The sequence below is a fragment of the Ovis aries genome, chromosome 2 (genome assembly GCF_016772045.2).
Source record: "Ovis aries strain OAR_USU_Benz2616 breed Rambouillet chromosome 2, ARS-UI_Ramb_v3.0, whole genome shotgun sequence".
In the NCBI taxonomy this organism is placed as follows: Eukaryota; Metazoa; Chordata; class Mammalia; order Artiodactyla; family Bovidae; genus Ovis; species Ovis aries.
The window spans coordinates 43,215,167-43,229,022 of record NC_056055.1 but is presented as its reverse complement, the minus strand read 5'-3'; the positions used below and the strand labels follow the sequence as shown (position 1 = coordinate 43,229,022).

At 49.5% G+C, this 13,856-nt stretch overlaps 1 protein-coding gene across 3 annotated transcripts in view; it reads left to right on the top strand.

The window, feature by feature from the left end:
- SLC39A14 (solute carrier family 39 member 14) overlaps positions 1 to 13,856 on the top strand; it is a 51,251-nt gene that overhangs the window by 30,263 nt on the left and 7,132 nt on the right. For 2 of the 3 annotated variants that reach the window (XM_015093108.3, XM_042243147.1), the window contains 5 exons: positions 3,568 to 3,845; positions 7,112 to 7,298; positions 10,684 to 10,853; positions 12,786 to 12,908; positions 13,632 to 13,820. In XM_015093108.3, coding sequence (XP_014948594.1) covers positions 3,582 to 3,845; positions 7,112 to 7,298; positions 10,684 to 10,853; positions 12,786 to 12,908; positions 13,632 to 13,820 — 933 coding nt within the window. In that variant the 5' untranslated portion in view covers positions 3,568 to 3,581. Of the gene's footprint in view, positions 1 to 3,567; positions 3,846 to 7,111; positions 7,299 to 8,082; positions 8,253 to 10,683; positions 10,854 to 12,785; positions 12,909 to 13,631; positions 13,821 to 13,856 lie in introns of all 3 variants that reach the window. The other variant, XM_060409220.1, reaches the window with a different exon arrangement.

The window sequence follows — 13,856 nt, the reverse complement described above, 5'->3', positions numbered from 1 at the left end:
ATTCTCCAGGCGAGGATACTGGAGTAGGTTGCCATGTCCTCCTCTGTGATGCATTGCTTGTTTTAAACTTATAACATGGCCTGTCCCCTGAGACACACTTGGGCAGTTTCCCTCCACGAGTCTTTAGGGCATCTTACACCTGGGTTTGGGGTACTTACTGGGACTGATAGAAACTGGGGTAGATCTGCCCAGAGACACACAGGCTTTGGTGGCTTCTCCATGAGACCTGGGGCGTGTATGTGTGTATCTCCACACAGCAGGGACAGTGATTAAGTGTGCCCTGACTTTAGTGTCACTCAGACCCAGCTTCAGATCAAGAAAATTTGATTTCTGGCTTCATTGGTCTACTTACTGGCCATGGGTCACACTCCCTAATCCCTAAGCTTCATCTGTTGTTGCTGAGTCACTGAGTCAGTCCAACTCTTTGCAGCCCCATGGACTGTAGCCTACCAGGCTCCTCTGTCCATGGTATTCTTTAGGCAAGAGTACTGGAGTGGGTTGCCATTTCCTTCTCCAGGGAATCTTCCCGACCCAGGGATCAAACTCATGTCTCCTGCATTAGCAGGCAATTTCTTTACTACTGAGCCACCAGGGAAGCCCTCATTTGTTAGGCAGAGATAAGTGTTCTACCTTCTCTTAAAGGCATTGGTGAATTAGATGCTTCAGTAAAGTACTGGGACCGCTAGCAGCTTATCTCATCAGCTGTTTGCCTCCCCTTTCCTAAACCATGCAGCCCTCCCCTACTTTGTTTTAACAGCACAGCACATGCCTTAGACAAATCCCACTATGGTCCCGCAGAAAACAGACTTCTTTGTACAGCAAGGTTTAGCTGTTTTAGACTTAAGATCCACCCTGCTAACTAACCATGATTTAACTTTGGTGCTTGGTAAAGATTTGAGAGTTTTTAGTCCCAAAATAGCACTTTTATAAACTACCCTCTTGGCTGGTGCCTAATCCATTCACTGGTATATACTCACTGGAGTAATGGTTTACGTCCCAGATTCTGTTGTGTGCCTCATGTGTGAGACCTAGAGCCTAGAATGTCCCAGCTGTGCTTGCAGTTGGAACTTGTGTCCTGTGTGCGTTGCAGGCCTGGTGCAAAGCCAGCCACAGTGCTTCCTTTGGCAGCTTAGTATCTGAGAGGGAATCGAAGTGGGGGAACCCTGCTAATGATTAGTCATATAATCATCATAGCCCTGTTTTATCGAGTGCTGTCTTGCGTCTAGTTGCTTGCCAAAGCTCATGTCATTAAGTTTTCACAATAGTCCAATGATGTGGGTACCAATTTTACAGATGAGAAAACCGAGGTGTGGAGAGAGGCCACGTAACTTGGCCAAGGTCACTTCTGGGAATCAGCGGCATGAAAATTCAAGCCAAGTCTTTTGACCCTGAGGGCCATAGTACACTGCATCACTGCTCACAGTGATTCTAGAATGTTGACTCTGGTTAGAGAACTTGCCCAAGATCACACACCTGGTAAATGGCAGAGTTGGGCTGCTAGCAGGCCTGCCGTTACCCACTCTCTGGTGCCTCTATCCATACCAGGCACTGTGCCAGAGCCCTGGGTGCCCAGGGAGATGTGGAAGTGACTGAAGCACCCGGGTTCCTGGGCCCCAGATTAAATAGGAGGTGCACTTCCCCCTCCTGGGATTTATTTCATAAATTAAATTATGGGAAATGACTAAGGGAAATGATTAACTAAAGGGGGAATGATTAACTAAAGAAAAGTTGTCAGTTGTGCTACCAGAAGGTTTCGTTTTTCTCTGTTCTTTCTCATTCTTAACTCTGTTTACATAATTGTTCCACTTCTTTATTTAATGTTAAACTCATGATTCTGCTTTTTATCGCTGCATACTGTTGTGTGAAATCGATATAATTCACTTGACCACAACACATCTTTCTGCCAATGGCTTTTTTATTTTGGGATTGCTTCTATTAGTGTAAATTCTAGAAGAAGTAGAATTATTAAAGGATTGAGATACACTTATTATCATATAACTTTTCCAGAGTCATTTAGATAGCAGTGGAAGTGGTTGTTTAACCTCACTAACATTTGATTTTTCATCTTTTAAAAAAAATGTTTTGCTGTCTTAATAAGTAGCAAAGTAGCACCCTCCATCTTTTAAATTTATATTAAACCAGGGAGACCAAGTTTTGGGGTTTTTTTGGTTTTTGTTTTTAATTGGCTGTACTGGGTCTTCTTGCGGCTTTCTCTAGTTGGGATCGAGTGGAGATTACTCTCTAGTTGTGGTGTGGTGGCTTCTCTTGTTGCGGAGCATGGGCTCTAGGGCATGCGGGCTTCAGTAGTTGTGAATCACCAGCTTAGTTGCCTTGAGGCATGTGGAATCTTCCCGGGCCAGGGATCAAAAATCCATGTCCCCTGCCTTGGCAGGAGGATTCTTAACCACTGGACCACCAGGGAACTCCAAGACTAGTCGTTTTCATATTGGTTCCCTAATTTAGGTAGTATAGAAATAACTCTGGCATGTTTGATGGTGTATATTTTCCCCAGTCTGCTGCCCCCCCACCTTTTAGTTGTACTTTCCCTTTTTTTTTTTAGATTTTTCCTTTGAAGGATTTCAAACATATACGAAAGTAGAGAGGGTAGTATAATGGATTCTCATCACTTAGTTCCAACTCATGCCTAGTTGTCAGCTCATGCCTAATCTTAACTCATCTGTACTCTAATGCAAATATTCCCTCCTTTGTTATTTTGAAGCAGATCCCAAGTAAAATACTTAATCCAGGATAATCTCAGTATCTCTGAAAAGATACAGACTTTAAAAGAAAAACATAACCACATGATTTGCCTGGTGGTCCGCTAGCAGAGTTCACCTGCCAGTGCAGGGGACCTGGGTTCCATCCCAGGTCTGGGAAGATTCCGTGAGCAGTGGGTAAACTGTGCACCACAGCTACTGAGCCTGCGCCCTCGAGCCTGCACTCTGCAGCAAGAGAAACCACCTTCATAAGAAGCCCACGCACAGCAACTAGAGAGTAGCCCTCTGCTTGCCGCAACTAGAGACAGTCCATGTGCAGCAAGGAAGACCCAGCACAGCCAAAAAAAAAGTTAATGAAAACACACACACACACACACACACACACACACACAGTTTTTCTTTCCCTTTAAAAAAAAAAATTACATATAATTATTTGACTGTGCTGTGTCCTGGTTGTAGCACTGGAGATCGTCAGTCTTTGTTGTAGCATGCAAACTCTTAGTTGTGACGTGTGAACTCTTAAGTTGTGGCATGTGGAACCTAGTTTCCTGACCAGGGATCGAACCTGGGCCCCCTGCACTGAAAGCCTGGAGTCTTAGCCACATGGACCACAAGGGAAGTCCCTACTTTTTAAAAATTTAGTCAGACCTGTTGAATTTGTTTTTATTTTCTGTTACAAAAGAAGGACGGTTCTCAAAAGTTAGGCAGAGACTTAGAGAAGGGGTGAAGAGTCAGCTTTGGTACTGACTGGATCCAGAGTCTGAGGAGAGACCCTTCTGTCTGGAGCAGCCCTGTGGGTCTGGTATGGAAGGAAAGGGTGGGTCTCTCACCTGGCTCTTCGTTCTTGCAGGCTCATCCATCACCATGAAGCTGCTGTGCCCAGCCCTCCCCAGCTACTTCCTGCTGACCCTGCTCAGCATATGGACCGCTGCTTCGGAGGCTCGTGCTGTGTCCACAGGGATGCCCACCATCAGTGCAGCCTCTTTTCTGCAAAACCTTATGCATCGCTACGGGGAGGGTGACAGCCTTACCCTTCAGCAGCTGAAGGCCCTGCTCAACCACCTGGATGTGGGAGTAGGCCGGGGCAACATCTCCCAGCCCGTGCAGGGCCCGAGGAACCTCTCGACGGTAAGGCCTTCAGCTCCAGCCGGCACTGACTCTACCCTTTCAAGGTTCACAGTCTAGGTGGGGGCCAGGTGAGCCTTGATGACAGAGCAGAGGGGCCACTGCTTGCCCTGCAGTCTGAGTCAGCTGGTCTGAGACTCCAGCTGCACCTCACAACCTTCTCCATGGGTGTGTTGAAGCCCTTAGCCCAAGACAGCTATGCAGTAGGGGCTGCCCACCGTCCAGACCCTGCCACAGAGCTGTACTGGGAGCTCCTGGAACTGCTGCTAGGCTGGGGCTCCTGGGTCAGCTTGTGTTTCTAACAGAGTTTTTGCAAAGCCCTTTGTCCATCATCCTGGGTGAGCCTCAAAGTACCTCCAGGTGCAGGTGGCAGATCATTATATCCTGTATACAGTGAGATGAATGCTCAAACTACCGCACAGTTGTACTCATCTCACACACTAGTAAAGTAATGCTGAAAATTCTCCAAGCCAGGCTTTAGCAATATGTGAACAGTGAACTTCCTGATGTTCAAGCTGGTTTTAGAAAAGGCAGAGGAACCAGAGATCAAATTGCCAACATCCACTGGATCATGGAAAAAGCAGGAGAGTTCCAGGAAAACATCTTTATTGACTATGCCAAAGCCTTTTACTGTGTGGATCACAATAAAATGTGGAAAATTCTGAGAGAGATAGGAATACCAGACCACATGACTTGCCTCTTGAGAAATCTGTATGCAGGTCAGGAAGCAGCAGTTAGAGCTGGACGTGGAACAACAGACTAGTTCCAAATAGGAAAAGGAGTACGTCAAGGCTGTATATTGTCACCCTGCTTATTTAACTTACATGCAGAGTACATCATGAGAAACGCTGGACTGGAAGAAACACAAGCTGGAATCAAGATTGCTGGGAGAAATATCAATAACCTCAGATATGCAGATGACACCACTCTTATGGCAGAAAGTGAAGAGGAACTAAAAAGCCTCTTGATGAAAGTGAAAGAGGAGAGTGAAAAAGTTGGCTTAAAACTCAACATTCAGAAAACAAAGATCGTGGCATCTGGTCCCATCACTTCATAGGAAATAGATGGGGAAACAGTGGAAACAGTGTCAGACTTTATTTTTATGGGCTCCAAAATCACTGCAGATGGTGACTGCAGCCATGAAATTAAAAGACGCTTACTCCTTGGAAGGAAAGTTATGACCAACCTAGATAGCATATTCAAAAGCAGAGACATTACTTTGCCAACTAAGGTCCGTCTAGTCAAGGCTATGGTTTTTCCTGTGGTCATGTATGGATGTGAGAGTTGGACTGTGAAGAAGGCTGAGCGCCGAAGAATTGATGAGTTTGAATTGTGGTGTTGGAGAAGACTCTTGAGAGTCCCTTGGACTGCACGGAGATCCAGCCAGTCCATTCTGAAGGAGATCAGCCCTGGGATTTCTTTGGAAGAAATGATGCTAAAGCTGAAGCTCCAGTACTTTGGCCTCCTAATGCGAAGAGTTGACTCATTGGAAAAGACTCTGATGCTGGGAGGGATTGAGGGCAGGAGGAGAAGGGGACGACAGAGGATGAGAAGGCTGGATGGCATCACTGACTCGATGGACATGAGTCTGAGTGAACTCCGGGAGTTGGTGATAGACAGGGAGGCCTGGCATGCTGCAATCCATGGGGTCACAGAGTCGGACACGACTGAGCGACTGAACTGAACTGAGCTGAGAGATGGGCTTCCGTGGTGACTTAGACAGTAGAGAATCCACCTGCCAATGCAGGAGATGCAGGTTCAATCCCTGGATTGGGACAATACCCTGGAGAAGGAAATGGCAACCCACTCCAGTATTCTTGCCTGGAAAATCCATGGACAGAGGAGCCTGGCAGGCTACAGTCCATGGGGTTGCAAAGAGTGGAACACTACTGAGTAACTAAGCAACAACAATATACTGGGATACAGCAGGGACCGGGATTAAGACTTGGGTGTTTTAGCTTCTGATTCTCTCTTCTGTCTTCCATGTCATCTTGGCTAATCAGAGTCTGAGGCCGCGTGTGGCAGCCAAATATAAGTCACCCTGTAATGTCTTCATACATGTCCTCTGTTCCCTGTGCTGAGTGTTGTGAGAAAGACAGAAAAAATGAGTCATCTTCAGGGAGTTTACCGTTCAGATGGGGAGCTCAACCAACTAAAGACAGAGTTAGCTGATACTTAGATGAAGTGTTAAGAGGCTGTGGGTTGGAGAGTCATTTTCAGATTCAGAAATGACAGGAGTGGGTGAGTATGGGCTCACTGGTCAAGGAAGCTCTGTAAGTGGGGTGTTCTGGAGCTTCACCTTGAAGGAGAGCAGAGTTCAGAGAGGTCAGGTGGCCAGAAGTGGGGGACCATGTGGCGTAGATGTGGAACCATGGGGGCATGGTGTACCTCTGAGTCAGAGGGGAGCCTGCCCCGGATTGGTGCTCTTGCAGCCTGACCCCAGCGGCCTTCTGGTGCAGCACAAGGATTTTGGGGGTCACCAAGTCCAGCCCCCAGCTTTGTAGACCCAGGAAACCCTCCTTCATCAGCCCTCCCAGAGGGTTGGCTCATTAGACACAGACCCACGTAAAACCACACTCAGTGAAAGACCGACGTGTGAGTGTCTAATTAGAAGTGAAATGGCAGTGTTTCAGGCGAATGGTATGTGAGAACCACTTAGCTGATGCCTCCCAGGGAACTGAGAGCCCAAGCCCACTGGGCAGCCCACGCCTCTCCCTGGCAGACCCTGAATCTTCAGGTACCCCTCCACCCTTCCCCAGTCTCTGCCAGCACATTCTGCAGGCTACAGACATTACTGCACATGGCCCAGGAGACCCCTGTTCCCGTAGACACCTGTGCTCAGTGGCTCTGGAGAAGCATCTGAAATCTGCATTTTACTATAACAGCTCCCAAGGCTATTATGATGTGGAGCCAGATTGGGTATCTGGGAGAAATCTTCAGGTATGCACAGAGGCATGTTTTCCAGCAGCCACACCCTGGTCATAATGATTGGAATTCAGTTGTTGCCAGAACTTCTGGGTAGCCATTCATAGATGGGCGTGTGGAAGGCATGTCTGGGTGGCCACCTCTTAAGTATAAGTAATCTCTTAAGATTACTTATCAGTGTTTTAAGTTTAGGGACTACTTTGCTCTCATCCTTGGAAATTAGCCTGCAGATTCCATGAAAGTTAGACAGGTCCGTCTTCTATTCTTCATCTTGGAGGGCTCCTCAGGGGCAAGATGTGACCTTGGGTCCTAAGAGGCTTTCTGCCCCTCCCTCTTGGTTTCAGTGCTTCAGTTCTGGAGAACTCTTTGCTGCCCACAACCTCAGCCACCAGTCGCGGATCGGGGAGCGTGAGTTCCAGGAGTTCTGCCCCACCATCCTCCAGCAGCTGGACTCCAGGGCCTGCTCCTCCGAGAACCAGGAGAATGAGGAGAACGAGCAGACGGAAGAGGGGAGGCCCAGCTCGGTGGAAGGTGAGCCGGGACGGGGAGGCAGGGCCTGGTGTCCATGCTTGTCAGCACAGGGACCACCAGGCTGATCAGATAGAGCAGCTTGCTGAATGATTAACCGGTTATCTTCCTCTTATCATCATCAGGAGGGGTGAACTGAAGTAATGTCTAAACTGATAGCTCCCATGCTCACGAGACCAGTCCAGCACGTCACCAGGCTGGGCAGTGTGGCTGGTGAGCAGTCAGGGTGAGGCTTTTGGACCACTTTTCCCTTTCAGTTTTTATTAAACTACCAGGGGGCCAATGCCTTGGTTTTTTGAGTTTAGCATTTAAGGCCTTTCACAGTCTGCCCTCATCCCCCTTCATCCACCTACCCTCCTCCTCTGCCTGGACCTCTGCTCCAGCCACAGTGGTTCACGTGTGTGCACGTGGCTCCCTTGGGCCTGGATGGAGCTCCTACAATCCTGTCCTGCTGGTGTGAGCTGCCAGCATTTGGTACCTGGCACATGCCACCTGTGTCCTGCCTCATGTCATTATTTAACTCCTGTGGTCTTTAGCTTTTCATGGGTTCATCTGCCCCTCCATCTGAAAGGTAAGCTGCTTTGGATAGCAACTTTGGTGTATGTTTTCAGGCTTCTTCACAGCACCCAGCAAGAGACACTTGGCAAGCATTTACTGATGGGCTGGTGGAACTCCGTCTGCCCTGGTTGTGGCTGAGTTCAGAATGGGGGGTTGCACGCACCCCCAGCAGCAAGAGCACCCCCGCCCACAGTAATGGCAGCCCTCGTCTGTTCTTGTTCCTCCACAGTGTGGGGCTTTGGTTTTCTCAGTGTCTCACTGATTAACCTGGCCTCTCTCCTGGGAGTCCTCGTCCTGCCCTGCACGGAGAGAGCATTTTTCAGCCGTGTGCTCACTTACTTCATCGCCCTGTCCATTGGAACGCTGCTTTCTAACGCGCTCTTCCAGCTCATCCCAGAGGTGCAGTAGAACGGAAGCGTGCGCGTCCTCTCTCCCCGGGGCGTCCCTGCCCCAACCTGTGCTCCAAGGCCCCTGACAGCCACCACCTGAAACATTGATGTCTTCTTCTAGTCAAGGGACCCGAATGACTTCTGCCTCTGAATCTCCAGGGCCTCCTGTCACTCCTGGGGCACCCAGGTCGGCCTCTGGCCTTTTCAGGGGTTGTCAGATGCAAGGCTGTTAGCACTCACCTGCATCACCACCACCACACCATCACCGTGCTGGGGATCTATAGCCTCCTTCCCCAGTCAGTGCCTTTCCTAAGCCCTGTTGGCAGTGCTTGAAAGGAAAGTGGTCAGTGGTGGCTGCCCCTATCATTGGTCCTCCTGACCCCTGCCATTCTAAGTAGAGGCCCTGGCAGTACTCAGGTGTGGCCACCAAGAGATGATCCACCTGGAATGAGGTGGAAGGAAAGAGGTTACCAACTGGAAAGTGGAACTGGCTTTAAAAGATCCTTTTTTTTAAGCAGGCCCTAAGCCACACAGTATGGGCTTCCCTGGTGGCTCAGTGGTAAAGAATCCACCTGCCAATGCAGAAGACACGGGTTCAATTGCTGGGTCGAGAAGATCCTCTGGAGGAGGAGATGGCAACCCACTCCAGTATTCTTGCCTGGGAAATCCCATAGACAGAGGAACCTGGTAGGCTGCAGTCCATGGGGTTACAGAAGAGCCACTACTTAGGACTAAACAAAAACAATCTGCAGGACACAGAGCCAAACACGGAATCAAGACTATGAAACAAAAGCAAAAGTGACCTGCAGCCCTTCACACCTTGCATCTCGACTTCTTCCTGACAGGAATGACTTCCTGGCGCCCTGACTTGACTGTTTTGAAATACTCGTTAATTTCGTTCTTTAATTGTCACCACTGAGGAGCTTAAAAAAAAAAAGGCCCAAGGTGACAGTCTGCCCACCTGTCAACTCGGGCAAGGACGTGCAGTGGGGCAGTGGTTGACATCTGCCCCCCCACCTCCACTTTGAGAATGTTGGCTTTGCCTTCCATAGGCAGCTGCCGGCCTTTCCCAATCAGAAGACTTCATGGGGATTTCCCTGGTGGTCCAGTGGCTGAGACTCCGAGTTCCCAATGCAGGGGGCCTGGGTTTCCTGGTCATGGAACTAGATCCTATATGCTGTACTAGCAACCAAAAAAAAAACAACCTCTATGGGATGCTGGCCTTGCCTTACTGTTCCTGCTTCATGATAAGAGAAGAAATTTGGTTTAACGTGAACCATCTTGATGCTATGTCAGAATTGCACCTGAATCTAGCAAGCACTTCTCAGGGCAGGCCTCATCTTGGGCTATTTTTTTTCCAGCTCTGGAAATTAAATTTATTAATTTTTTTTTCAAGATCAGAAATGACATGCTGTGTTGCCTATTGAATAGAAATACAGTAATGGTGCATACTCTACCCCTGGACTCACAGGGGAGGCCTCGTCCTGGCTCGGTTTTGTCCTGCCTGGAGTATGTGACCCTGAGAAATGGAAGAGGAAATATTTTTTGGTGGGGTGATCTTGGAACTCTGTTCTCTATGCTGTAGCCCTCTCAAAGCAAATGGAAACAAACAAAACCTGAGGGAGTTCTCTGGTGTCTAGTGGTTAGGGCTCCGGGCTTTCACTGCTGTGGCCTGGGTTCAGTCCATTGTTGGGGAACTAAGATCACACAAGCTATGCGGCCAAAAGAAAAAACAAGCAAAAAACATAGAGGAAAAAAATGGCAAGAAAACCTGGGCTGTTAAGAGAGTGAATTCTTCGGGCATCGGGCCTTGTTTATCCTTTCTGCCCTGCACTTCTGACCTGGTTGCGTTCTGTGCAGTGCAGACCAGGTGCGAGGAGTGTCCATGTGCCTGCAGCGTGGGCAGACGTGCAAACACATGCAGCACAACAGTCTCTTCCCGGGCTCTCGTTTCCTCTCTTGGACAGCGCTTGAGTCCAAAGTCCGCCAGGCAGCCTCTGGCCTGGCCTGGGGACCCTTCGGCTAAGACGGCAGCTGCCCCGCCAGGCACAGCAGCAGGCAGGTGGGGACACTTCGGCTAAGATGGCAGCTGCCCCGCCAGGCACAGCAGCAGGCAGGTGGGCCACCAGGCAACAGGGGCAGGAGAGAAACAGCGTTCCAAGACCACCTCAAGCTCCTCCCCCATTTCTCCTGAACTTGATTGAAAGAAATTTCATCAGACTTGAATCACTAACAAATGTTCTGTTTCTCTCTCCCTCTCTGCTTGTCTCTCTCTGATTCTTCTCTTTTGTCTCCTTGTTAATATCTGTCAACCAAACGCCTCCTGACCACTCCCTCCGCCCCCACCACCACCTGCCTTCCCTCAATGGTGGCTGCCATACCCTGGGGCGTTGGCCCTCGTCTCTGTCCCGGGTGGGGCTGGCTCCCCTACTCCATGGCAGTTTGGGGATACGGTCTCCTCTGCGTGACCGTCATCTCCCTCTGCTCCCTCCTGGGGGCCAGCGTTGTGCCCTTCATGAAGAAGACTTTTTACAAGAGGCTCCTGCTCTACTTCATAGCTCTGGCGATTGGAACCCTCTACTCCAACGCCCTCTTCCAGCTCATCCCTGAGGTATGACGAGCCAGGGCCCTCTCGGGAGCACACCGCCTCCTGGGGGACTGCGGGGTGCAGTGGGAGGACCCCCCCCCCCCATCTCCACGGATGGTGTAGCGAGGAGATCTCTCCTTTTGGAAAGTGAAGACGGGACGCAGACACGAGCAGGGAGAGGCAGTTTGAGCAGGGAGTAGGTCTGAGAGCTGGTACAGACCCCAGCTCCACTTGTGCACTAGGGGAGGTCACCTAACCCCTCTCTGCTGCAGTTTCACCATGCAGAAAAGGGGGAAAATAATAGGCTGGACCTCAGGATGAGGTCATGAGGGTTCTGTGAGTTCATGTTCGTAAATCACCTGGTGCTTGCTACCTATTGGGTGAAGAGAGATAGTGGAATTAGGTCACATGATGGCCCCCAGTTTGGAGCTTTGGAAATCAAAGGATTTCTAAAACCAGAATCAATAGGTCTCAGTGAAAAAAAATTAGTTCTCAGTAGGGCATAAACTTCTAAAGACCCTCTGTCTTTTGCATCAGAAAGTAAGCTGAACCCGGCAATCTGGCCTCACACTTGTTGACGGCCCCACTGCCCCTTCACCTGGGCTAACCAGGACACCCTCCATGGCAGAGGAGGAGCCCTATGCTTGTAAGGTTTAGCAGGGCCAAGAAGGAGTTTCTGATGCCGTGTGGTCTCCTTGTAGACCCGCTGATGCAGGAAGCAAGCATGAGGTGCTTCACTGTGGGTGGTCTGACAGGCCCGGACCAGCCAGAGGTGAAGCAGAAAGATGATGCCCTGCGCTCCTGTAGCACTTCGTTTTCCACGCTGCGGCTTTGTGTTTCCTGAGTTGATCCTCAGATCGCTTCTGCGATGTGTAGGAAACAAGGCCTGTCTGGCTTGTTTAACAGATGCAGAACCCGGCCTGCACAAGAGCTCATGTCCTGGTTCTTTTAGTGGAGAACTGTTCGTTGCCTCTGTCCACTCCACTTTTCCTTAATTTGACTCTCTTGGAAAGTTGGCCTGAATGAGTCGTTTCTATTCTAGAACTTGACCTTTAATGTCTCTTAGAAAACTATACGGGAGTAAAGACTGCATTTTGTCTCTTTAAAAGAGAAAAGAAAAAAAACACTTATTTTTTAAGCAACCCAGAGTTCCTGGTTCTGATAGCCACTTTTATCTGGGGCCCATCCATGAGATGGCTGGTGTTTGCTCATGAGGCCCGTTTTCTATCAGAAAACTGAGGAGCAGATCAGCAGACACTTTCTCAAGTTCCCCCACCTGCTGCACACAAGTTAGGAGCTTCACTGGGAATGGTATTCTCCTAACTTCTACTCCTGTCTGCTTTCCCAAGGATTTTTTTTTTCCTGCCAGAATAAGTGAAGTTTCAAGAACCCAAAACAAACTTCCCCAGGTTGATACATGCAGTAATACTGTCTGCTCCCTTGGCTTTGTGGTCACTGGGAGGTCTGCGGTCAGAAAGATATTGCAATTCTTACTGTTCCATCAGGGAAAGGATTTCCCATTTTAGAAGGTTTAATTATGCCATCTCCCTGTGTGTTTACATGCAGGTCATCCAGGGAGACTAGATAACAACAAAAATAAACACAAGTGTCTCCTCCTTAAATACGGAATTTGCCGGCAGAGTCTGCCCTTATTACAAAGCACCAAGAGAAAGTAAAGACAGGGTTGTTGTAAATGTTCTGCAGCCTTGTCTGAGGCTGTTCTTGCTGAAAGTAAAATTCGGAAGACGATCTGACGTCAGAAAATCAGCTAGAGAAAACCCAGCAGGTCTGGTGGCATGACATGAGGAAAACATTAAGGGTTAGATTTTGCTGGAAAAAGATGAGGTAGATGGCATAGTTGTCCCAGTCTCTTCCTTTCTTGGAGTCAAGGAGGTGGTGAAAGAGAGGAGAGGGGACCAGGGAAGTTCAACTCATTTTGTTTTCCTGGGTCCACAGGCTTTCGGTTTCAACCCCATGGAAGACTATTACGTCTCCAAGTCTGCAGTGGTGTTCGGGGGCTTTTATCTCTTCTTTTTCACAGAGAAGATCTTGAAGATGCTCCTTAAACAGAAAAACGAGGTGAGGCCTAATTGTTGGTAAAGGAAGTGCCTCTCGGGAGAGCATCTGTCTCAGAAATGTGTCCGAGGCGTGCTGTTAACCTCAGTGCTGATCCAGTGAGCTTACCTGGATCTTCCCACCATGGATTCAAACCTGCAAACTTCCTGAGTAGATAAAACCCACCTCACCTCAGAAAGGGGACAAGCAGGGGCAAGGGCGAACCAGAAACCAGGTCTGGCCTGTGTGCCTCCTCCCAGGCAGCAACTTGCCCTCTTTAATCTTATTCTAGATTATTTCTTTAACAGATTTTCAGCCTTTGAGGAGATGTAGGAAGGGCACCATATATGAAGTATGTCCGCAAGGAAGTGAGACCAGTTTTTATGGTGTAGTTCCCAGAAGTTGCCTTTGGTGCCTGGCTCCTAGTTTCCCCCTAAACAGTTGCTGAATGGGATACAATCAGCCATTGTGAGGAGCCTCCCTAAGCACCTGTGCTGTGCCTCCTGCCAAGAATAAGCACTGGCCCCTCAGTCACTGCTCTGAGATCCATCTCATGCCAGCCCCACGCCCCACCCCGCCCCTTTCAGCTTTCTCCATTACCTTGCCCTCAGCTTCTGTCTCCCCATTGCCTGCTCATGGTTTCCCAGACAGTGGGAGTGAGGTCCTCCCGGTGCTCGTGGCCCGTGCTGGGTGGATGGCTTTGGTGAGCGTTGCTCTGGTTTGACCCCCTCTGCATGGTGCCTCCAGCATCATCACGGACACAGCCATTATACCTCTGAGACGCTCCCCTCCCAGAAGGACCAGGAAGAGGGGGTGACAGAGAAGCTGCAGAATGGGGATCTGGATCATATGATTCCTCAGCACTGCAGCGGGGAGCTGGACGGGAAGACCCCCGTGGTGGACGAGAAGGTCATCGTGGGCTCCCTGTCCGTCCAGGTCAGCAGGCCGTCCTCTGCTGGGGGATGCACGTGG